The sequence below is a fragment of the Falco biarmicus genome, chromosome 10 (genome assembly GCF_023638135.1).
Source record: "Falco biarmicus isolate bFalBia1 chromosome 10, bFalBia1.pri, whole genome shotgun sequence".
Classification (NCBI taxonomy): domain Eukaryota; kingdom Metazoa; phylum Chordata; class Aves; order Falconiformes; family Falconidae; genus Falco; species Falco biarmicus.
The window spans coordinates 6462205-6487018 of record NC_079297.1 but is presented as its reverse complement, the minus strand read 5'-3'; the positions used below and the strand labels follow the sequence as shown (position 1 = coordinate 6487018).

The following is a 24814-nucleotide window of genomic DNA, read 5'->3' as shown; positions in this document are numbered from 1 at the left end:
TATCTTTTTTGTACTTGTGTGAAATTGTAACGTAGTAGGAGTGGATCAGAATTTACACAGCCAGGGCTAACCTCTGTTATTTATTACATTAAGCAACTGGATTGGATTAATTGCATCAATTGAAGTTTCTGGAATGTGAACAGGGCTTTAGTGGTTGATTGCAACTGTATCATGTTGCAAAATTCTGGCATAAGATTAAAATGCCTCAAAGTTGAGTATAAGTTCTAACAGATTTATCCATGATTTTGTTAAGTGTTTTGAAGAGAGTTAAGCTTGCTATACTATTGTAGGTAATGAATTTGAAAAATCATAAATCTATTAGCAACCATTCAGGATATAAATACAACTGGGAGACTTCACAGTTCTGGAATCCATATAAATTATTAACTGAAGCCTGTTCTGTCAAATTGGACTGTAATGATGCTGACAATGGAGTTAATGTTGCTCCTTTTTCTCTCAGAATTCTTCAGTGATTTCCGTCAACACCATTTAAAGTGTGTGTATTCAGAGGTTTTGAGGAGGAGGAAAGAGAGGAGTGACAGTCTAGGTGGAAGTCAGTTTTCTGTTTTTGTTCTTGTCCTTCTAAAGGCATAATTATACATTTCTGTGGGGTAATGACAGCTTAAGCAGTCTTCAGTCACCTTTACAGTCTTGTACTTTCTCTCATGCTGCTGTCTTTTTTAAGCTAGTGTCCTGGTTTCAGCTGGGATAGAGTTAATTTTCTTCCTAATGGCTGGTATAGTGCTGTGTTTTGGGTTTAGTGTGAAAATAATGTTGATAACACATAGATGCTTTAGTTGTTGCTCCGTAGTGCTTACCTCTAAGTCAAGGACTTTTCAGTTCCCCATGCTTTGCCAACAAGGAGGTGCGCAAGAAGCCAGGATGGAACATAGCCAGGACAGCTGGCCCAAATGAGCCAAAGGGCTATTCCATACCACAGAATGTCATGCTCAGTATATAAACTGCGGCGAGTTGGCTGGGGGAGGCCGATCGCTGCTGGGGGACTGCCTGGGCATCGGTCAGCGGGTGGTGAGTGGTTGTATTGTGCATCTCTTGGCTGTCTTGGGGTTTATTTCTTTCTCTTTTTGTTGCCTCCCTTTTCATTACTATTATTATTATAATATTTCAGTTATTATACTGTTACCTCCACCCATGAGTTTTACCTTTTTCCCCCCCGATTCTTCTCCTCATCCCACTGCAGGAGATGTGAGTGAGCAGCTGTGTTGTACTTAGTTACCAGCTGGGGTTAAACTGCAACAGCTAGCCCGGCTGATTATTACAGCTATCAGATGAATTCTTCATTAAACTGCTTTCATGAATTTTTGTTCTTTTGTTCTGTTACATTTAATCTAAGTTAATTCCTTGATCTGGTTCACCAAATGTTGGCAGAACTATTCTGTGTCATAATAAAAGGGATAGTTAACAGAAGTAGCCTTGGGCTCACTGTGTTTAAGTAACATTTTTGCTGAGTGTCTAACCTACGTAGAACAATTGAGTAGGTTTCTAATTGGAAACATTAATTCAGGATTTTGCATATTTGACCCACTTGCACTGAGATATCAAAAACCTCCTTAAATCACAGAAAACTTTTATTGGTGTAACTAAGTCTCAGTTTACTGATATCTAATGCTGTTTCTGGAAGATTAAAATAGTGCTTTCACTGAAACAATACCTTGCTGTTTCTGGCTCTTGGAAAACCAAAATGACTGCTAATTTACCATCTTCATCACAACTCATGTTGAAAACCTTTTTTGATGATTTTTTTTTTCCTGTTTAAACAAGTGTGTTTCAGAGTTTCCCTCTTCGCGCTTTCTGAAATTTCCATAACAGAAAAGTCTTGTTCTACAAGCAGTAGATTATTACCACTTAATAACAGCCCATTATTCATACAACATGAATATAAATGTAAGAAAATTAGGTACAGAATTTGAATAACTAATACTCTTCATAAATTACAGTAAACTTCATGCAGTTAAGATAAATCTTTTGATTGTCTGTGCTTCATTTTGAAATGCAAAACATTTCTTCCCTTCCATACCAGCTCAAAAAAATGGGCAGTTCACTGCTGACAGTAAAAAACTTTTATCCTGAAATTTCCACACTTTTTGAGAAGGTTTTTGTTTTGTTTGCTAAACGTTTTTGTGAGATTGAATTTGAAAATCATGATGTATAGTAAGACCAGTTTACTCAGGCTTTTCTTAATTGGCTTGCTGTCTGTTGCACTGAGGATGCAGCATGAAGGCAATATGCTGATCTAAGTGAGACCTGCCATGCTGGCATGCTCCTTCATGTCAGCCACATTTCCATCCTTCTCCTTTATACTGGCACTGTCAATTTTGGGACTTGTTGGTATGCTAGTTCAGCTGAAATTAGTTTTTTGGGATTTTGTTGGGTTTGGCTGTATCGGTTATCTAAACCATCTGGCTTCCTGAATGAACAAACAACAGTGCTAGAATAAAAAAAAAGGGAAGAAGGTGTATCTGTGGAAGGGTACTATGAAACCTTAACTTAGATCTGTGTAATGTGCTGTGGATATCAGTTCTCATTAAGTTCTTGTCGGTAGAGAAACTATAGTGCAAGTGTAATAGATGCTTAGAAATACATACATAGACATGATTTAATTTAGATTTTAGTCTGGAATTGCATTGCATTTAGCTTAAGGAAGTTTTAAAATTAAAAACAAAAAAAGGTCTATGGAATGGAGGGCATAAGGGGGTTTAAGACATCACTGTCGATAAGTCTTTGGTACTGACCAGTTTATGCTGTGTTCTTACAGTAAGACATGTTGGTGTTGCTTGTTTTCAGGAAGAATTACATTTGGGTGTCATGGGAAGAGCAAGGAAAACAACATCTTGCTTTTATACATTTTCTGAGTTAGCACCGGCTTCCATTAAGAAAAATGATACTTCTCCATTAGTTGTCAGGGATCATTGCTATTGAATGTTTACAGTATAGCACTTGGCAATGTATGGAACATAGAAGATATGGTTCAGACCCTGTATCAGTTTAGGAAAAAACAGCATTTAAAAGTGAGAAGCATCACATCATGGGGGCAGGCCAATGACGAGGAACTTTACAGCTGATTTTCTGTTTTCATGCTTAGAGCCAAGGCACAACCTGCAGTGTCACAGGCAGTTTCTTTGTAATTCTCACAACCTGAGGCTGAAGACCTGAAAGAAAACTAGTGTGCCCCACTGGTGGCTGTTTTGTGCCTGGGAGTAAGAAATGGAAGCCAAAGGGCAGAAAATTATACTCACCTGTTACTCACCTGGTTTAAGCTATGTCTGCATAGTCTGGAAATAAAAGCCTGTCTCTTTAGTGAATTACAGTGAGGGCTTTATTTGCTGGAGAGAGACTCAAGCTCAGAATCCTTGTGAGTACTTTGAGGAGGAAGTTTGCTGTAGAGAGAGACAATTTTGCAGATCTCTGCATTGGGAAAACAAGTATGAAGGCATGGTCATCACTTCACATTGAGTGGTTTACTTACAACTGCCTTTAACGTATGGGAAGTCTCTGTTGAGAACTGCAAATTACAATAAAGATAGAAAGGCTTACATTGCACGTGCTGTTCTGAGCTGTGTGGTGATAGAAAGATGAGAAAAGATACGGTATGCTATTTTTGCTGCTCATTCTGAACACAAACATGCTGAATAAGCTCCATTCTACTTCAATTAAAAAAGTAGAATTCAGAGTCTGGTTTGGTTTTAGGTTTGATCACTTTGGTTAAGTTGTGGGTTTTGGTTTAGCTGAGGCTGATGCTGCAGTGTTTCATCTGGGATAGCTGGATTGGTGATGCTGCCTTGGGGTGTATGAAGCATATACCAGCCAAAGGAGTTATGCACAGGTGGCAGAATTAGCTAAACTGAAAAAAGCCCCATCTAGTTTTCTGTCAGTGTAGTTGTGCCTGTATTAGGATGCTTATTGTCATAATTGCTCAAGGAGGGGAGGAGGCAGGCATGGTATTTTTCATATGTGTAGGTGACATACCTCACCTGGTAATTGTTTACATTGTCAAATCAATCTAAATTTTGGCCTAAATGGAGTCGGAGGCAGATTTGTCTGAATTGAAAGGAGTCAAGTAACAGCAATGGTCTCAGACACATCATATTGGTTAATTCAGCCTAGGCACTTCAGAATATAACTGGTCCTAAATGCTGCCTACAAGTCTAAAAGGGGAGGGGTGGAAAGGAAAAAAAATACCACATTTCTTACTGTCAAAGAAAACTCAAAACTTTAAAAGTTTTTGTTTATTTATTTAAACCAGCTTAACTACATTTTGCCAAAATTTTATAACTTAAGTCAACAGAGAATTCCTCTGAGAGCCAACACTAAGTTTCTGCTGGGCAGCACTGCTGAAATAGCTGTGCCTCCGGAACTCAGGTGGCAGACACTTCCTAGGATTGTTGAAATTACATGTGGTGTTAGCCTGGTGCAGCTATTCTGGTTGAGTAAAACTTGGAATGGGCAAATGCTCCTGCATTTCTCATCCCTCTTTCAGTTGTATCTTCTTCCATCTATCTTTTCATATGGTTTTCACATTTATTTAGAGTTTTCTTAATTGTTACCTTGGCACATGTTACCAAGCTTTTGGTCAACCAGAAGTCACCATATAGCACCATGTTTTCCATAGAATTGTGTAGGAAGAAGTCAAAACCACTTTTTTCTGTGCAGTTATATATTTGGGAAAAAAATTGTATAAGCTTCAGGAACAGAAAGAAAAAAAAAAAAAAGAAAAAAAAAAGAGGTAATGTAATTGTTACCTAATCAGCTGTGAACATCTTTCACATGTCTGGACCCATCTGAAAAAAGTGTCATGCTGTGCCATTATAGTAGGTAAGATTAGTATTTTTCACAAATTAATGTAGACCAGTACACCTCTTCTTGCACAGGAGTTCTTCCACTACACCTTTTCCATCTTTCATTGTTTTTTCTTCCATACACGTAGATAGCATAAGTTCTTGAAATGCAATTTAGTCTAGAAATATCTTTTCGGATCACTTCTTGCGCTTGCACCCTGAGTAAGTTTTAGTGGCATCGTGGGTTTTTTGAGCATATTTTTTCAAAATGTTTTGCTGTGTTAGTAATTGTGTGGCTGCTTGACATTATTCCACTCTTTCCACTAAATAATATTTTCAATAAGCATATCTGCAGGCATTCATGATTACGTCATATGTTATCACTCCTATTTTTACAGCAGTATTGTTTACCCTTTTTCACAACAGAAAAGTCATTTGTTCATAGTTCATGCTCAACTATTGTTCCAAATACTTTTTTTCTGTTTAGAGGGGAGCACATAGGTTGCTAATCTTACCTCCATTTGTGGAAATCATTATTGCAGCCAATTTTTACTTCTCCTTATTGACTGTTTCACCTCCACACTTGCACAAAATACAGAAATCATGTAGAAATCTAATCCAGTTCTTTATTGTGCCATCTAAGATTTGTGCCACGTGTCCAATTACCTTACTTTCAAATGAGATTCAGTGGAGCTTTTCAATTTGACAGGGACTTACTCTGAATACAGTTTGAAGCTATTCTGTGTTTTACTGGCCCACTTGTAAGACTGTCTGATGAGAGAGTGTCAGTGGCTACGTTGTGTGTGAGACTCCTTAAATCATTCCCAGAGAGGCATGTTGTAGCTCAAGAAAATTGTCTCATTCAATAGACAGTTAAAAGTCAGGTTGGGAGGCATTTGTGGGAGAAAGGCAATTGTCCACTGCCTATGTGAAATAGTCCAGTGCTGTGGTTTTCAGTATTTGAGGAACTTTCAGTATATTTTGGCGGACCTTTTTATAGTTACTTTAAATCTACTGACAACGGACACACTTTGATAAGTTGATCCAGTTACTGGTTGTTGTTCTGGTACCTCTGAGATTCATTGGAAACTTCAGGTGAAGTGTTTCAGTGAAGTTTTGGTGACTTGGCAGCTAAGACAGGTCAACTGATCACCCAGTGAGGCCTGGAAGGCAAGGATACAGGTCCAAGAGGGAAAGGATAATAGAATCATGGCAACCAGCAGTTTAATTGCATCTGGCTGGTGTCAAGTATCTGCTAAAAACTGTTGTTCAACTGAAAAAACTTTAAGGAGACATTAATACCAAAAGCAGCATTTCTCCTTCCAGCTACATGTTCCCATCCAGTATAACTGGTTTGCTGAATGCATTACAAATGTTTATGTGGCTGTGCAATGAATGGGGTCATTAAAAAAAGTTACTCAGGACAAAATTATTTTTCAGACAGATTTTTTCCTTAGTGTGCAGCCACAAAATATTTGCACTAGCACATGCAAATAGGGGATTGAAAATATGGGAATGACTTTGGGAAGGGTTCAGTTGTTTCTCTAAGATATCATTGATGACGTCTGATCCCTGTGGTTTTATCGATTATTTTGTTTTGTTGCATGCATTAAAAGTTTAAGGAAATAATGAACATGTTAAACCAACTTTGTTGAACTTTCATTTGTATTTTGTCAAGATTGTTTCACTGTTCTGTGATTGTCTATTACAGCTGATTCCATACTTGGTTTTTTTGAAAAATGTCAGTAAGTTCTTTGTAATTGAGCCGAGCATTCCATATTCATTAGGAATCATTTAAATTTTGTTCTGACAAAATGAAGTTGCAAATGCTCTTATTTTCACCTAGGATATTTCTGATAAGCCTGTCAGCGATTTTTTTCTGAAGTGCATTAACTCTTTTAAGGCTGTAAATAATTCCTTCTGAATATTCTAATGAACACAAAACAAGTGTTTTGTGACCATGTTAAAAAAAGGTGAATTAAAAATCTTTGAAGAATTCAAATACTTTAACATAATTGGAGGGGTGAGGGAGACGTGAAAATCATCACGGTAGATAGTAGTTTGATAGAGCTATGTACCAATTTCCTTCTAATTTTTTAAATAATTTTGCACAAGTTTCATAAAATGCAGTTCAGAGCCACCAGGGCTACTTTAGTTGCTGGTATGACGAGTTTACGCTAAAATGACAATCCGTGACATAGAGCAACTGAGATACAGGCACATGCTCCCTTCTGCCAGCTTTGTTACTTGGGATAGTTAACTTCAGGCATAGATGGAAGCTGTGACTTGTTAAACTGCTCTTGTAATTTTCTTGATTCAGTGTGAGAGCTCCGACTGTGAGAGACACTGAAGCTATGTCACTTGCTGTTTGTTGCTCTCTTGCTGTCAAAGGTTTCTGCTTGACTAGGAGTCTTAATTTACAATTCAATTTAACAGGTACTGCAAATGACTATTTGAGATGGTGTATTTATTGTCAGACTATAGGACAACTTCATTTTTGTATTGACCTATTTCAATACATTTATGTAAATATGAGTAATAAATGATGAGGACTGACTTTCCTCTTACCATATTTTAACATCTGTTGCGTATATTCCTAGATTACTTGAGCAAAGCTGTTAAGATCTGTTGATGTTTCTCTGCTTCTAAAGTATATGACAAATTAGCATAGCACTCTGCTAAACTACAGAAGAAATGTTGTTATAGTTTAAAAGATACTAAAATTGGAGATGACCAGAATGCTGTGGGAAAAGAAAAAAATATTTAATGTTAATCTAAATTACTGTATTGAGGTTTCACTTAACAGTGGCATGGCTTAGCCAGTCTGTGCTTTTAGCTTTGTCAGTGACTGGGTGAAAGACAAACGAGAATATTTATTCAGTTCAGTAAAGGAGTATGAATGACAAACCATAACCTTGTTTAAATGCTTTTAATTCAGAAACCTCTTCAACCATATTGTTTGTATCTGCTATAGATCCTGGCTCTGCTGAACGCACAGCACAAAAAAGGAAATTTCCCAGCCCTCCACATTCCTCTAATGGGCACTCACCACAGGATGCATCAACAAGTCCTATAAAAAAGAAAAAGAAACCTGGTCTATTGAACAGTAATAATAAAGAGCAGGTAAGAGAACTCAAGGTCTTGTTATGCTAGAATATGAAACAAGGATGTAGAGACAGCTGATCAGGAGCTCTCTCTTTAGGAATCTCCATTTTTTTACTAAGAAGTGGATATTCTTTTTTAAATACAGTGGGTGTGGGAGTTGGCAGTGTAACTTGGATTTGGATGTTCATTTATTTTGGTTTTACATCTGTATGAGGAATACCACCTGCGTCCTGGTTTTTGATTTCATAAAGCTAGTAAGATGTATACCAAATAAATGCCATTTTGAATGAGATTATTATGAAGGAATATAGTAACAACAATAATAGCTGTTATTAATTAAAGCCATTAAAAGGAAATGTTCTGTGGCCTGATACCCTAGATTAAGAAAGTTCTCATAATGTCAGTGGAATTCCCTCACCTGCTTTCAGACCTATTGCCAACTATTAGTAAAAGTCCAGTTCTTTCCTTGGTACTCTCCGGATTCGCTCCTCATCCTTTAAATTGCTGGGCAGTGTACACTCCTACCAAACCAATTAAATCAAAGAATCACCTTGACAGTACTTTTATCTGTTTTCATGCTTGATACCTTATTTTCAGTGTCTTCTGAATATTGAATTTATAGCATTTGTTGTAGTTCTTAGAAGAACTTGACTCCAGAAGGCTTTAATAATTCTGATTCGTTGTGTGATGCAAGTGAAAGAATTACATGAAGTGTATTGGATAGCAAATGCTGTAAAGTACCTGCATCGTCTTGGAGGAGGTTATGTGAAAGCAGTCTTTAGCCTTACTGAAATAATTTCTCATCTAGTTTAATAATGACAGACCTGTGTATTTTTCAGAGTGCTTTTTTGTGTCAGTGTTTTTTTGCCAGGATCATATAAACACAAGATTAAGTTTTGAGGGTTTAAAGCACTTTTTCCTGGAGTAACAGCATCCACATTAAATATTATCCTGGTATGATTGCACTGGTTAGAAAAGAAGATGACATTTCTAATCATTGCAGTTGTCCTGGAACAAAGACTGTGAATAAATCAGGCCTTGCTAAAGAACAGTTTTAGTGTCAAGAGTATTTTGTTTAAGGGTAATTGGAGATCTAGGAATAGTATTGGTAGGCATGCTTATGCTAGTTTGATGTTGTCGGTTTGGCTTTCACTGAACTTCTCTGAAGGCTGTAAAAATTCCTCTACATCCTGGATGTTTACTGGAGAGATGTTGCCTCACTGAAGTCTGAGCTTCTAACTGTGCAGTGTAGAGATAATTTTACAAACAGTGGAATTAAGTCTTAGGGTATTAATTTCCACATTTTATTCATGCATTTAAAAATATATGTGAAAACACAGTTGTAGTTGTTGAACTTGATACATTCCCCTCTGTAAATCCTTTTCTGTTTTCCAGGTATCTCAGACCTGAAATATTACAGGATAGAATAAAGTTGTCAGTATCTAACGAAGAAAAGCAATCAGACTTGCTTATTTTGCTGTATTTGTTACAAGTTAGCAAAAGATTCTTTTACTTCTGAACAGATGTGAGCTAAGCATACACAGTTACTTGTTTTGCTCTCAGGTTAAGTTTCAAGTAAAATTTAGCTGATAGCTGTGGTTCTGATTGGCTGATAAATCCATTTTGAGGTATGACAACATCACTGGAAACCTGTAACTTAATATTCTACATTACAAAGTGTTTTGCAATATTTGAATATTTCAAGATACCATTACTAAAGTTATAGTTGCATAAAGCTTCGTGTTACTTGTTGTGGATGCACTAACAGATCTTCAGAATGGTGCCAACAGGTATTTAAAGTGTTGAAATACAAGCAAAGAATTATGGAATTGTAGAATGTAGCTAAGACAGGTTAAAAATCAGGAACTTATAACACTTAGTTGGTCGGTTTTAATGTAATTGAATTTGTTAGCTTGTTATTACTACTAGCTTCAATATTAATTTAAACTGAATATAAATAGTGGTCTTTTTCTCCCCAGAACAGCACTACAATACTGTTGGTTTTTCTTCAGTTTTCTATGTCATTCTACAGGTCTTAATAACATTAATATGAAGACTTTAAAACAAGCTATCACCTATTTGAGCTTCAGTTGGCTAGTTGTGAAAAGTTGAGAAAACAAAGCTTTTTTTCATAACTGTTAAAACTTAAACTCTTGAAGTTTTACTGTGATTAGTACAATTGAAAAGATCCTTTGATGCAGTTGAGTCATTACTTTTTAGTCTGTTACTTTTGTTGTTTGGGTATTTTTTGAGTCTCAAAACAAGGTGATAGATGTCCAAAAGATACAAGCATCTTTGAACAGAAAATAATTCCTGTCATGCTCTAGCAGAAATGGACTTCTCTTCAGTTTGGATGTTATGAGATGATGTCTGTGGAATAGTTTCATAGGTTTTATATTTTGTCTTAAAGCAGTATCTTTGATTCTTAGGAGTTCAGTGTGGATATACTGCTTATACCCACTTCAAAGTCAGCATATGTATTAACTGGTAATTTCCTTTATCTGCAGTTGAGGAAATGCCCTGTAGCTGCATCTCCACGTATACACTATTGAGAGTTTGGTCTCACAGCTGCGGTGCATAATAGCTGCAAACAAAACATGTTTCTGCACTGTAAACTGCAACTTTCTCTTCTTCACTTTGGGTTTCCATATGCTTTTGTATCTGTTTGAATGATTATAGAGCAATACATGTGAAATGTAGTTCAGGCCTTATGCTGTCCCTCTTATTCCACTGGGTATCTTAGAACCTTCCTTGTGAAAGTGTTGTCATGTTACATGATTAAATATATAGACAGAGCAAGTACAGAAAATAGCACTTTGCCCATTTCTGTGGTTAGAACAAAGTGCCTTTTTAGTAGCGGTATCATCTGTATAATAAGAATGAAAACCACCAAAACTGATAGAAGGCAGAGTGAAATTTTAGGTAGCGGAATGCTTTGGGGGTGTTTGTGGGTAACAGCCTTTCTTCGCCTAAAATATTATTCAGTGTTAGATAATTGCAGGTTATATCTTTTCTGGTGTATTTTTTGAGATAAAACATATTCAGCTGGGTTTTCAATTCTGCATCATCTAATTTGACCTTGAAGGTCCTCTATTCATGCAAGTAATTAGACTTTGTCCTTTGTAACTTTAGAAATCTAGAAATTTCATGGTCCAAGCTAGCATGCTGGTGGTTTCTGGTGACGTTAATTTATGCCCTGTGTGACTGATTTTGTACAGGGTGCTGCAGAGGTATGGAACATGCACATGGTTGCACTGTTCTATAACTCACGTGGGCATATGACAACTCAAGGGTCTAAAAACTTGCAGATTTGTAAGTGTTGTAGGTTACATGCAAAATTACCCGAGAACCAAACAAAATGGTTCTGCAAACTACAAGCATTTGGATAGTTACAAGCAACGTAATGACAAACGGTTTTACATCGAATAAAAAAATTGTGCTAAATAAACTGCCTAAACCTCAAGATTATTTCCCTCCATGCCCTTCTCAGCAAACCACCCCTATAATTAATATCAAACAGAAAACTTCAATATGCTTGTCATTAATAAATACAATGTAGTTTTGGTATAAATGTTAGCTCTTCAAAGCAGATCTAATAAACTTTAGGTATCTGGGTATTTTTAGGTATCATTTTAGCTGTGGCAGGCTCTTCACTTCTTGTGTTTTGGCGTCAGCTGTGTCATCTTTGAGCTGCCTGGGGCTCAAGTGGAAGACTAGTTCATGCAGTTTACAAAGTTAACACTGTTTTCTGGTGCAGGCAAACCAGTGGAGATTGTGAGTCTTACATTCTGATATGCATTTAAATGGTGGGTGAAATCTCTCCCAGTGTTCCTGCTCCTGTAGCAGAGGTGACTGGCTGTTCAGGATATGAATCTGCTCCTTTGTCGTCCTACTCTGCAGCTTGCCTTATTAATCAAAATCAGCACTGGCTTGCTTCATTGTACAAAGTTGTGAACTGCTGCAACTTAGGACAGATTTGCATGGTGTTCAACTTCTTGTTTCAGGACTAACTTCTTCAGTTCTCCCAGGTTTAGCCACCACTAAATAGAATCTCAGTATTTAGCTTGTACAGCTCCATGGAATTCTGAGTTTAGAGGACCTAATGGCTTCTATAGCAATACTTCTCTTTTGAAGATAAAAGTGTTTACTGACTTTTTTTGGATTGCATGTCTTGCACTTGATGCCCTCACTTGCCGCAAAAAATTATTTTCAGTCTTGAGTGCAAACTAGCATTTGACATCTGAATAAGAAGTAAATTTCTTTATGAATGATTTTGTGCAATGAATAAGATACTGTGCTTGCATAAATGTTAAACTCTGTAAACTGCTGTCTGCTTATATATTATGAATATTTGAAAAAATGCAAATTTGTTTTGAAACCAAACCTGTTTTTCTTGCCTACATTTCAGTCAGAACTAAGACATGGTCCGTTTTACTATATGAAGCAGCCACTCACCACAGACCCTGTTGATGTTGTACCACAGGATGGACGGAATGATTTCTATTGCTGGGTTTGTCATCGGGAAGGCCAAGTCCTCTGCTGTGAACTCTGCCCTCGGGTTTATCATGCTAAGTGTCTGAAACTGACAGCGGAACCAGAGGGGGATTGGTTTTGCCCAGAATGTGAGGTTAGTTTGATACAAGGAGTGGATTTCATTCTTGTTTGTGAGATATAAGCAGCTTTTTTGTGTTTTGTAATGTTTCTGGTTTAGTCCTATATTACCTCTTGGTAGAGGTAACAGAAATAAATTTACGGAAGAGGAGGCATCCATTGCTGCTGCACCACTTTTTCTGTGTGCGTACCCAGATTGTGTTTGCCTTCTTACCACAAGTCTTCAACTTCCTTTGTGTTTCCATGTCTAGAGAAAGCACCATTTCAAAGAGTTATCTCTTTATCAGGCACCTCTAATTCTGAAAACATTCTGCAGTTTTGGCTAGTTTAACTTGTGCTTCTTCTAGTGGCCTGATCAGCTCTGCAGCAGTGCAGAAAAAAATGGCACTGTAGGGTCTACATAAACAAGTGGGTATTTTATTACTCTCTTTTTCTACAGGGCTGAGGAAGATTTTAATCATTCCTCTCTGGTGATTCCTGGGGGGAGAATATTTAGCATCAAAGTATCTTTAATAAAAGCAAATTGGTTTATTGCATGTTTTTTTTTTTTGATCACTTTTTGCATTAGAACTCAGCTGGCCTTCTCACTGGTTCACGTTGCTGTGAACTCATGTTGTATTTGGGAACTTTATGTGTTCACATAGTCACTTTGCATGATCTTGAAGATGATGGATAATTTTCTGGTCTTTTCTCTTTTTTTTTTTTCCCCTTTCTTTTTTTTTTTTTTAATTTATTAACATACCTGGAACAAAAACCAAGTAAAACAAGCATCTGAAGTACTTATATTGCATCATCAGAAATGTTTTGTTTCTTATAAGGTAGTTATGATCTTCCATTTGAATGCTAGAATGTTTCAGTGGAGAAGAATGCTAGAATGTTTCAGTGGAGAAGAATTTACCTAAAAATGTTTGCTGACAAAATGTTCTTTAATCTTAACTTATAGAAAATCACAGTTGCAGAATGCATAGAAACACAGAGTAAAGCTATGACAATGCTCACCATTGAACAGCTATCATATTTACTGAAGTTTGCACTACAGAAAATGAAACAGCCAGGGGTAAGGAAGATTTCCCCCCCCCCCCCCCCTTTTTTTTTTAATGAGTTTATTTTTAATGCTTGGATCCTATGTTTGTCATAATCGTGGGTTTTGCTTCCTTTTGTGAATTATGAACCTAGTTTATTTCATCAGCTTGTGACAGCTTCTGTGCTGTCTGCCACCTGTCTAGTACAGATTAGTTTAGGCTGTATAGACTGTTTTGGAATGCATTTAAAATGTGGTTTCTTGATATAACTTCTGGGTGTAGTGGAAATACAATGTGGCTTTCCAGTGGGACATGGTGGTTTCTCATTCTCTGAAAGTGGACAGTGCTGTCTCTGAGGTGTAAGGGGAATGGGGAGATGCGATCTCTTGCCAATACAGTTACATGGACAGGAACCCTAGGCACAGACATGTTATATTATTGATTATAACCGTTGAAAACCTAGTTTTTATCTGTTAGTAGAAATTGTTCTTACCACAAAAGTTAGTTGTATCACATACTTCTAAAATGTTGAAATTTTCCTCAGTATGGTGAAAACCTGTGCCATTAACTTGCATGCAATGTGAGGCTGCTGTTCTATGAATTTTTATCACAGAGGTAAAACAGGTTTTCCTCCAACTTGTACCTATCTCTGTGTGTCTGTCGTGGACTCACTTCTCAGAATCACCATGCCTCAACTATTCCAGTCACTCATTCTCACTTCTGTGTTTCAACAGTTCTGATCATTTGGTCCTCACCATGCAAACTTTGCCAAGTTTCCACATGTGTGAAGATAACAGTAAATCAAAACACAATTGTTATGAATTACCAAGGGTTGTCTTAATGCCTGTTGCCTTCTTGTTCCTGTACCTGTTAATAGGAGCAGGGAGGGTGTCTCTGTGCCTGCAGTGTTATAGTAAAATGCTGGGAAAACCAGATGTGTGGAATCATGGGCTCTCTGCAACTCTGATCTATGATAAGCATTTTAGCAGAACAATAGTGGCCTTTTCTAGGAAGGTTACTCTTCAGTATTGACAGATTTTGATTCTTGGAATCCTTTTACTCTGGAGGGATAAATACTATCCTATTAGATGGAGCCATTAGAAGCTTTAATGCTGCTTTTCAGTAGTGAAGTGTCTGTGCTTGTTTATATTGAATTGACAAAATGTTTTGAAAATGTGGTCAGAAAGCTAATGTTTAATGAATGCTATTGAGATATTTTGTCCTTTAGGCATTTTACTGAGAACCTGTTGTTTTGGTACCTGAGTATTTTAATTGGTTGTGTTCCAAGAACTGCAGTCCCTCCACATTAGCAGATACAATATAGAGTCCCACTGGTAAAAGTTTGAATGTGTTTGCATTACCAAGCCACCATTGTTTTGAAAATTATGATTCTAAAGAGAGTCTGAAAAAGAGGTGAGTCTAGTGAATTGGAAATTTAGTGTCTTTATTCTGCTAAAAACTGTTTGAGCCTCATCTGATACTCCCCACAAAAAAACCCTACTGTAAAAAACAGTATGTTTTACAAAATACCTAACTTTTGCAATTTGTTATTGCCAGCATGTGAAAAATCAGTTAAATGAGCCCTTTTAGTTCCTCTTGCTCTGCCAATACTTTATTACTTCACAACATTTAAATTTTAAAGAATTTTCTCTGACATCAGAGTTGGAAGTAGTATTAGAAAATGAATGAGTATTGTGTCATTGATGAAACGGTTCAGTATTAATAAGCAGTGTGATTTATTTTTTTCTTCTAACAGACAGAGCCATTTCAAAAGCCAGTTTCGCTGGATCAACACCCAGATTATGCAGAATATATCTTTCATCCAATGGACCTTTGTACATTAGAGAAGGTTTGTATGATGCTGAGGGCAGTTCCTTGATTTTGATTACTGTCAGTAAAATTTCTGGAGTGTTTGATGGGAGTGAGGGAGAGAGGTTGCTTGAAATTACCTTGATGCTTTTTTTGTTTGGTTGTTAAAAGTGCCAGTTCAGTTACAAAAACAATCATATGCCAACTGAACGAGTCCATTGTTTTGTCTGAACCAGTAACAAATGCTCAGGAAAAACAGTATAAAAAAGACAACTTTACACTGATGACTTCCTCCTGTATTAATTCATCTAATTTCAGGAATGATCCTGTGGAAAGACTTCATTAACCAAAGTTTGCATTTGATCATCATGTCTGTAAGCTGTTAATGGGTCACTGGTCCATTAGTTTGGGACCATTTGGCATGTATCCAGTGGTCATTCCAGACTCATTTTACTGATCTGTCAACAAGTACTGTAATCTCCATTGCACCTGAGGTGTAGAAGAAAAAAGAAACAGTCAAGAGGTGGATAATAGGACTTTCATTCTCAGTTCAATAATAATTTAAAAGTTTCAAATCATGAAGAAGTTCCTCATTCTTTACTGCTTAATGAAGAGTGAAGCATTGCTGAGCTTTGTTCTGCTAGGACCTGATGAAAAGACAGCAAATTTTCGTTCTCCATGTTCTTACAGTGGAGGTTGATGTCTTTATGATATAAAAGTGTAACAAAACCATGCAACTGATTTTATCTAATCGAATTACTTTGCCTGGTGGGTAGACTGGAATATTAAACATACTGTTTTATCTATTATGACCCATAATTTTTTCTGGGAGCAATGTGCCAGTAGAAGAAATCAAGGACTCATTTTTCTGCAGAGACATGGAATGGAAAACTCTTTCAGGAAATTAACAATTTTTTTTGGAAATGTTGAAGGTGCTGATCTAAATAATTCATTATTTAGAGTTAATTTAGACAGTTCATACATTTTCAGGGCAGTCAAAAGACACCCTGAATTTGGCAGATTCTTAAGTATTTAGAATACTAAGTCTTACAGCAAATAAGTGGTCAGTTTTATTAATTGTATGACTGTTAGGAAACAATGTTCAGGAAGAAGCTGTTACTTTTTACTTCTTTTTGTTTCCTGACACATTCTTAATTTTTTCTTTACAGAATGTTAAAAAGAAAATGTACGGTTGCACTGAAGCATTTTTGGCTGATGCCAAATGGATTTTGCACAACTGCATTATTTACAATGGAGGTAAGTATTAATATGTACTTATGTCCTCAAATATGAAACTTTGAAATACTTAAAATCATAGAGCAATTTGCAGACTTCTAGTTGGAAAATGCTGAAAATATCTTCCTGTTAATGACCATATCCTGTTAATGACCATACTAAATGCAACAGAATTTATATTTATTTCTTTTAACAATTGGCATACATAAAACTGAAGGACCAAATGCATCCTGTGTTGTCACTTGCTCATTCCACCTTAAAATTTTTTTTCAAGTAAGTTAGAATCATAGCATGGTTTGGGTTGGAAGGGACCTTAAAGATCATCTGGTTCCAACCCCAAAGTTGCCTTAGTGTTTGGCGTTGTGCAGCGCTTTACGGGAGACCTACCTGAGGATGTCATATGGCATGTCCCTCAATGAAGGAATGTATCAGTGGTGGGCAGGCTACAATTGGCTTCGAAAAGGAACGTTTAAAGATTGGTATGATGTTACCTTGAGGAGTGCCTACTTTCTGCTTTTGCAAGGGTGAAGTTTATACATAGGTTTTACATCATCTCTTTTGATGTTCTCTTTTGTCTTCAGTGTTAAATTTTCAATCTAGACCCTGTTGAATTTATCATAATTCTAGCATGACAGTTTTCTGGTTAAAGCATTTTATTGTTTCCTCAGGAAATCACAAATTGACACAAACAGCAAAAGTCATCATCAAAATCTGTGAGCATGAGGTATGAGTGCCCTAATTAACCTAATTGTTCTGTGTTTTTAAAGTGTTCCATTTCAGTTATTCATGAGTGAAAGAATATGTATTTTTCTAATGTGTGTATTGCATAACTATAATTTTTGTAGGCTTTCTTATGTTTAGTTATGCATATCCATGGCCTACAGAATGATTTCTGGCAAGGGCATTGCTAATGTGTCTTTCATTAGAATATTCGCTATCTGTAAGACTTGTGGGGTGGGGTGGGGAGGGAAGAGAAGAGAAGAAAGGAGCTATATGGATTCTGCGCAAAGACACCTATCTTCTAAATTAATATTTGGAGCTGGAAATAGAGACCCACATCTTCTGATTCATAGATGCATTTTTTGGTGGTTCTTTTGCTGTAACAATCCGAAATTCCTCTGAATAAATGCAAAAAATGACTGCATGCATTCTTAACTGATCATCTGCACTGATTTTATTTCAGTGGTAATCCATAATGTTTAGTAGTACAAAAACTTGCTATTCTAAATGTAATATATTTGAACAAAGAAGTGCTTTCTCTATCCCCAGGCTGATACAGCGATATCGATGATTCACATAAATTCTGAGAATGTAGCAGTTCTTAATAGAACAAAATTCATGTATAACCTGAGACTGGTGTCTTAACTAGTTTGTATAATAATGACCATAAGGAGTAAATTATTTTTGGTTCTGCATGAATTATGAAATTAAACGCCCAATTGACATTATATTTTTGCCATTGGAAGAAATTATGATAAATAAGTCTTAACCACTGGAATAAATACGGCATCAAACAAAGGATGTATTTTTCTGACCGGAGTAAACAACAATGGCATACAATCTGAAGAGGGATGTAAAAACTGATAAATTAAGTGGAATGCATATGTTACAGGGGTAGAAAAAGACGGGTGTCTGTCCATAGCAGGTGACTCATAGAATTATTTAGTTGGGAAGGACCTTTAAGGTCGTTGAGTCCAACTGTAAACCCAGCACTGCCAAGTCCACTGCTAATCCATGTCCCTGGAGGTTTTCAACACCTCCAGGGATGCTGACTCCACCATTTCCCTGGGCAGGCTGTTCCAAAGCTTGACAACCCTTTCGATGGGGAAATTTTTCCTGATACCCAGTCTAAACCTCCCTTGGTACAACCTGTGACCGTTTCCTCTTGTCCTACTGCTTGTTACTTGGGAGAAGAGCCCGACACCCACCTTGCTACAACCTCCTTTCAGCTAGTTGTAGAGAGCAATAAGGTCTTGCCCCTGAGCTGCCTTTTCTCCAGTCCTGTTTCCTTCAGACATTCCTCATGAGGCTTGTGCTCCAGACCCTTCACTAGCTTTGTTGCCCTTCTCTGCGCTCACTCCAGCACCTCAATGTCCTCTTTGTAGTGAGTGGCCCAAAACTGGACACAGCATTCGCAATGTGGCCTCACCGGCCAAGTACAGGGGGGTGATTACTTCTTCTGTCCTACTGGCCTACACGCTGTTTCAGATACAAGCCAGGATGCTCTTGGCCTTCTTGGTCACCTGGGAAATGTGGATTTATGACTACAAATTTGTGGAAAAATAATGCTAGCAAACTAGACAGACTAACATAATACTACTGATCATACTTTGGACTCTAAAGTCTCCAGTAACTGTTTGCTTTTTCTTTTCAGATGAATGAAATTGAAGTATGTCCGGAATGTTATTTAGCTGCTTGCCAAAAACGAGAAAATTGGTTTTGTGAGCCTTGTGTAAGTTAAAGGATTATGGTAGTCTAACTAGTACATTAAACTAGCAGTTTTTATTTAACTGTTGCTTGCTATCCCCGCATTGTTTTAAACCTCTGGGGGTTACTGAGTCAAGAAAAGCTGCTGTAGTTTACCAGGTAGCCCTTTGTGGAGTCAAGACTGTATCAAAGGTGTTTAGCTGTAAAGTTGCATGTTTTCACAAAAGGATTGATTCAGTCAGAAATAACTGCAAATGGTGTCAGCAACCAGTTCACAAGTTCTTTATCCTCAAATATAAGTTACCTGCTCCTGGGTCACCTGTGCTTGCATGTGGTACTTGCACTCAGGGTAAGATTTCTGAAATGTGAATGTCTCTTTCTGCAGGTATGAATCTGAGTCTTGATTTTTCTGTTGTGACCTATTAATAGGTTGTCTGTTTTCTCTTTTTGTTTAATACTGCAACAAACTGGGGAAGACTCCTTGAGCTTCTTAAGTAGAAGTGTATAATCCATTAAGTTCTCTCTTTGACTTAGAGATTTTGAAAGATTGGCCCTTGCTGAACTTACATTATGCTACATATTTGGTGGGGACAAATGAAAAAGAAATAATAAAAAAAAAGGTGCAATTATGACATGTTTAATTGAGATACTTAAGAGTTGGGTTTTTTAAAAATAATTTTATTATTTTGTCCTTTCAAGATCTATTATGTATATATCAAGTATATAGTAAAATGGAATCCTATATTTGGCAAGTGCTTTGTGCATGTTGGATCTTTATTGAATCTAAGTAATACATACAAATAATAAAAAAATCATGTTGTTTATTGGATTTGAAGGTAATATTCTTATATTTCTTACTGTGTATTTTGCCTCTTCCTCTAGAGCAATCCCCACCCTTTGGTCTGGGCTAAACTCAAAGGCTTTCCATTCTGGCCTGCTAAAGCACTGAGGGATAAAGACGGGCAAGTCGATGCCCGTTTCTTTGGCCAACATGACAGGTGGGAATTTAACCAAAGGATGTCTTTGGTTGCACTTGCAAAATACATGTTGTACTTTTGTGCTCTTGGGAGTTTTTGGGTCCTGTCTTTTGAATCTTGACCTTAATAAACTGTGTAATACTTTAGCATATACAGTTTTAGTTTCTTACATGGTGTTTGTAGAATGTAAGTCATGTGTTTGTAGGATTAATACATATATTATCTCAGTGAGTATGCCAGTTAATTCCTGTGTCTTGTTTTGTGCTGCAGAGAGCTGTAGTTCTTAAAGGTGGAAGAGGCCAATAAAATTGTTAATGTTGTCTGAACACTGTGGGAATAAACACACAACTGTAGATTTTAAAAAAAATAGAGAAAATATAATCAGTGTTGAAAATGCCAGTTTTGCTCTGAAAAGGAGTTTAGTTTTCTGTGTTTGTAAACCCTCTGCTTACATGAAGAAAGCCATCCATGATGAATACGAGTTGATTTGTCATGAATTGAAAATATAATTCTATACAGTTACAAAACCAGGTATTGTAAAAAAAAACCCAACTGTACAGGGCCATGAAATAATTTAGTTAAAGTTCCTTCCAAGTTAGTTTAGAGTCTGCCTCATTTCATGATAAATAAAATCTGTCCAACACTTGTTGATAGAACTTTTCCTGGCATTGGAGAGTTTGATCAACCTGACATGGCGTGTAAAATGTTTTGAAGGATGTGTTTGTGAAGCCTTTTTTTTTTCCTGACCTGCTTTTTATATTTCTCTGCTAACTATGACAGATAGAATGTTTAGCAATGGTTGTCTTACAGTTACATAGACTATTCTAATTAGGGAATATTTTGCCATATTTGACTAGTGTTTATTCATGTTGTATGGGTTACTGGGTAGAGTGAAATAAGCTAGTCATAATCTAAGACATGCAATTTACTTACTTACCAAAACTAAGCACTGAACTATTAAAATAAGAAGATAGAGATGGTCCTTCGGAATGATCTGAGGTGTGCATATCTTTATGCTTAGGCCAAAATAGTTAGTATGTGCACAAAAGTTGCCAATGTCAATCCCCGGTGTGAAATGTAGTTATATTACCTTTATTTTTCTGTTTTATATATAGGGCCTGGGTTCCAATAAATAATTGCTACCTCATGTCTAAAGAAATTCCTTTTTCTGTGAAAAAGACTAAAAGCATCTTCAATAGTGCAATGCAAGAAATGGAGGTTTATGTTGATAACATTCGTAGAAAATTTGGAGTATTTAATTACGCACCTTTCCGGACACCATATACTCCCAACAATCAATACCAAATGTTATTAGACCCTACAAACCCGACTGCTGGAACTGCAAAGACAGACAAACAAGAGAAAATCAAACTGAACTTTGATATGACAGCTTCACCCAAGATTCTAATGAGCAAGTCCATGCTGAGCAGTAGTACTGGTCGTAGGATTTCCTTGACAGATATGCCACGGTCACCAATGAGTACAAACTCATCAGTTCACACTGGATCTGATGTTGAACAGGATGCAGAGAAAAAAGCAACTTCCAGTCATTTTAGTGCCAGTGAAGAATCCATGGACTTTATTGAGAAAAATACAGGTAAAAACAAAAGGGGGGGGGGGTACAGGACTTTGCATTTGGTTAATGCACTAGTTTTATTCCATGTAATTTTTAAAGACAGACTGTATTATGTCTCATTTTATGAAGAAATTTTAGGGAAAAAAATGGGTTTAACTTTTGATTCGAAGAAATTACAGTCCTTTCTGTCACATTGAGAAGGAAAAAATAATCATGAAAACTGACCAAACCCCTTCAGTTTAAATAGCAGGATAGTTGTAACTATCAAAATGGATGTAGAGTGGAAATAAATACAAAAAGTGTTAGAATTGTCTTGGTTAAGGAGATATTCTGTTTAAAATTTGATAGCCCTTTTTCAAGGCAATGAGCTTAAATTTATAGTGTTCCCAACTGCGTAGCTAAAATACAATAAAACTACAGTTCCATAGGCAGAGTGGATAAAGAGAAGGAGGAGTGTGGAATACAGACTTCTCAGACTTGTGATGCAGTCAGACACTAGCTAATTTTGTGGCACTCAGGCGAACTATCTTAATCCATAACTAGAAGTATGTTGCTGCCTGAAAAAAAATGATGCAGTATATTAATCAATCTGGTTTAAAACTTTGCGTTTGGTGAAAGGATGTCTTTGTGTAGAAAACTGAATCAGTATGTTCTGTTGCAGTTTTTAGATAAAATGCCATTTGTTTATTTATTAATTATAGTCTTATTCTTTCTAGCCAATAAAGGCTAGGCTGTGGGTACAAAAGTGTCTTGTGATATGATCCATCTTAAGAAAGTGATGGCTTAGTAACTGTATGAATTTAATTATATGAAAATGCTTGGATTTTTCAATAGAGTAACAGGTCAAAAGGAATGATTCATTTTCTACATAAAGTATGTATATATGTGTGTACAGCTTTTATACATAAAGTGAAGCTAACAGGTACTGTTTTGTGTCTTAAAATACAGAGCTTTTATTATACCATATTATTATTTCTTTATAGTAGTGGAGATAATCATGGAAAGTCACATTAAAGCTATTTTGTCAGATAAAGAAAAGATGACGACAGATGTTATCCTGTTACTCTGAATTCTTGATTATCATAGCAGTTCTGGGGATTTTTTCTAACTTTTCCTCATGCCTTACTGTCCTCTATCCTAGTGCATAGAAATGCTCAATTGAACTTAACAGCAGTTAAACTAGAATATTCAGTTTCCCACCTGGCATTTCTACCTTTATATTGTAACGATTGCTAACTTTTGTAATGTTTACTTTATGTATAAATTTAGCTGGAATCTTGTGTGTTTCAATTCAAATGTAAATGAAATTGCTGTTAAAAAATAATTCAGGTAGTATCACTGCGCTATCCTTAGACAAGAATGTTCTTATTTGCATGCCTCAGTTGTGTATTTTGAGTGATGCGTAAAAGAGAACTTGGAAAGTTACTGAAACAGTAGATACTGCTACCGTTTAGGAATCTGAAAATATATAGACGATCCTGGATGTACTGAGGAAGAAAAAGTATCCAGTAGTGAGTTTAGGATGACACTTTCAGAGCATTAAGCTGAGATTTAAAAGACAAAAATTAGTTTCTTGCTTTAAAAAATGACTTTTTGTTGTTGTTAGGTAATGGCCTGCAGATGCTTCCCTTTCTGGACTGTTTAGCAGTTTCTAGGTTTGCTTTTGAAACATTATTTCGTGGAGATTTTAAAGGCTCAGAGCACAGAATTTTGCTTAAACTCTGTGTAAATTAGAATATTCTGTTACCTTATCAGATACATTTGGCCACTGATATCTAGATTAAACTTACTGTGATTTGTACTCTTAATTCTCTGTTAATGTAGCTAGCAAATGGGGTAGATAGGGGTTTCTGTGTTTACTTACATACATGAATTAAAATAGACAGCAATTTAGAGTGTCAGAATTTGTTAAATCTAAAATAACCAAATCTGAAAGCCAGAAACTTTCTGTCACTGCAAACAGAGTTGTTTTGAGGGTAAGCAGACATTTGGCCCAACTGTATAGCTGAAAGAAAATTATTTTCCTTACAGTTCCTTTTTCTTTATTAAATTAAAATCAAAGTGGTAGTTGCAACTTGTAGTGGAGGTGTAACATACTGTTGAAATTTTTTTTCAAAAAAATCTTTTCCCTGCCTGTGTAGGTTTAAAAGCTGTTTTGTCCCAGTGAATATGGCTTTATTGTGATTATTTTAAAATCTGTCCTTATTGATTTTGTGCTTTTTCAGCTTCTCCAGCACCAACAAGAACGGGTCAAGCGGGGAGCTTGTCAGGCAGTCCCAAACCTTTCTCTCCTCAAGCATCAACGCCAATTTCTGCTAAGCAAGAGAGAACTTCCACTCCAGGAAGCATTCTGAATCTTAACCTTGGTTAGTCTTGACCTTTGAAAACCTAATACTGTTAGATCTGAACAAATTAGAGTGGTGTCAATGCCCAGTAATATGAACGAGCTGGCTTGTATGTGGCTTTAAAAGAACAAAGGGCTTTGAGAGAGGCACGTGTGTAATTATTGTTTCATCAAATAGGCTGTCCTTTTTTTGTTTTATAAATGCAAGTGCCTGTTACTGTTTCTTCTTGTTGATAAAAGGAAGCAGTTAAAGGGTGGTGGGTTTTTTTTAGCTGAACTGTATAAACGAATGTTTCTGAACACTGGGTAAGTTTCTACAGGTTGTAATTCCATGAACATTGCTGCTCCCTCAGTCTCTCGAGTGTATTGGTGGCAAGGTGTTCTCGTGGTCTTTAGGATTTAGGATCTACTAGGGCTTCTTCTCTCTTGCTGCCTTCACATTACCTCCTCACTGACCATCCCTCTCTAGGGATGTCTTGAAACTCCATAGAAGTAAATTCTGGGATTGTGGAATTTTGAAAGATGCAGTAGTTAAGTACTAAGTGGACAAAATAGTTCTGAAAGCCAGATGGATGCAAATCAAGTTTCCTCAGTCCTACTTTGTTCTGTGAGTATTCTGATTCAGTTCTAGCTACTTTTTACCTCCACCATGATATTACATGGAGATACGGGATTCTGCCCTTTGGTGTTAGTCAAATACTTCGGGAAGGCTTGAGCTCAAATGTTGAATTCATGTGTTCGGCGAAACAGATATTCTGATTCTGGATGCAGGCTCACAACTGTTTTTGTCAGCATGTTAATCTATCTGTGTGGACATACCGTAGGTTAATTTCTGCTGCACTGTAGCTGTCTGTAGTCCTACCTGAGGTGACAATGCATTTGGAAAAACATTTAAGAAATATGTAGTGCTG

The 24814-nt window shown here is 36.7% G+C and overlaps 1 protein-coding gene across 9 annotated transcripts in view; it reads left to right on the top strand.

Annotated features, from left to right (window-relative positions):
- The window catches only part of ZMYND8 (zinc finger MYND-type containing 8), a 76638-nt gene that overhangs the window by 34060 nt on the left and 17764 nt on the right, over positions 1 to 24814 (top strand). For 7 of the 9 annotated variants that reach the window (XM_056353381.1, XM_056353386.1, XM_056353380.1 and 4 more), the window contains 10 exons: positions 7771 to 7919; positions 12310 to 12528; positions 13456 to 13569; positions 15291 to 15383; positions 16513 to 16600; positions 17248 to 17303; positions 18954 to 19031; positions 19889 to 20004; positions 21099 to 21580; positions 23785 to 23925. In XM_056353381.1, the coding sequence (XP_056209356.1) occupies positions 7771 to 7919; positions 12310 to 12528; positions 13456 to 13569; positions 15291 to 15383; positions 16513 to 16600; positions 17248 to 17303; positions 18954 to 19031; positions 19889 to 20004; positions 21099 to 21580; positions 23785 to 23925 (1536 nt within the window). The remainder of the gene's footprint in view (positions 1 to 7770; positions 7920 to 12309; positions 12529 to 13455; positions 13570 to 15290; positions 15384 to 16512; positions 16601 to 17247; positions 17304 to 18953; positions 19032 to 19888; positions 20005 to 21098; positions 21581 to 23784; positions 23926 to 24814) is intronic. The other 2 variants (XM_056353388.1, XM_056353382.1) reach the window with 1 other exon arrangement.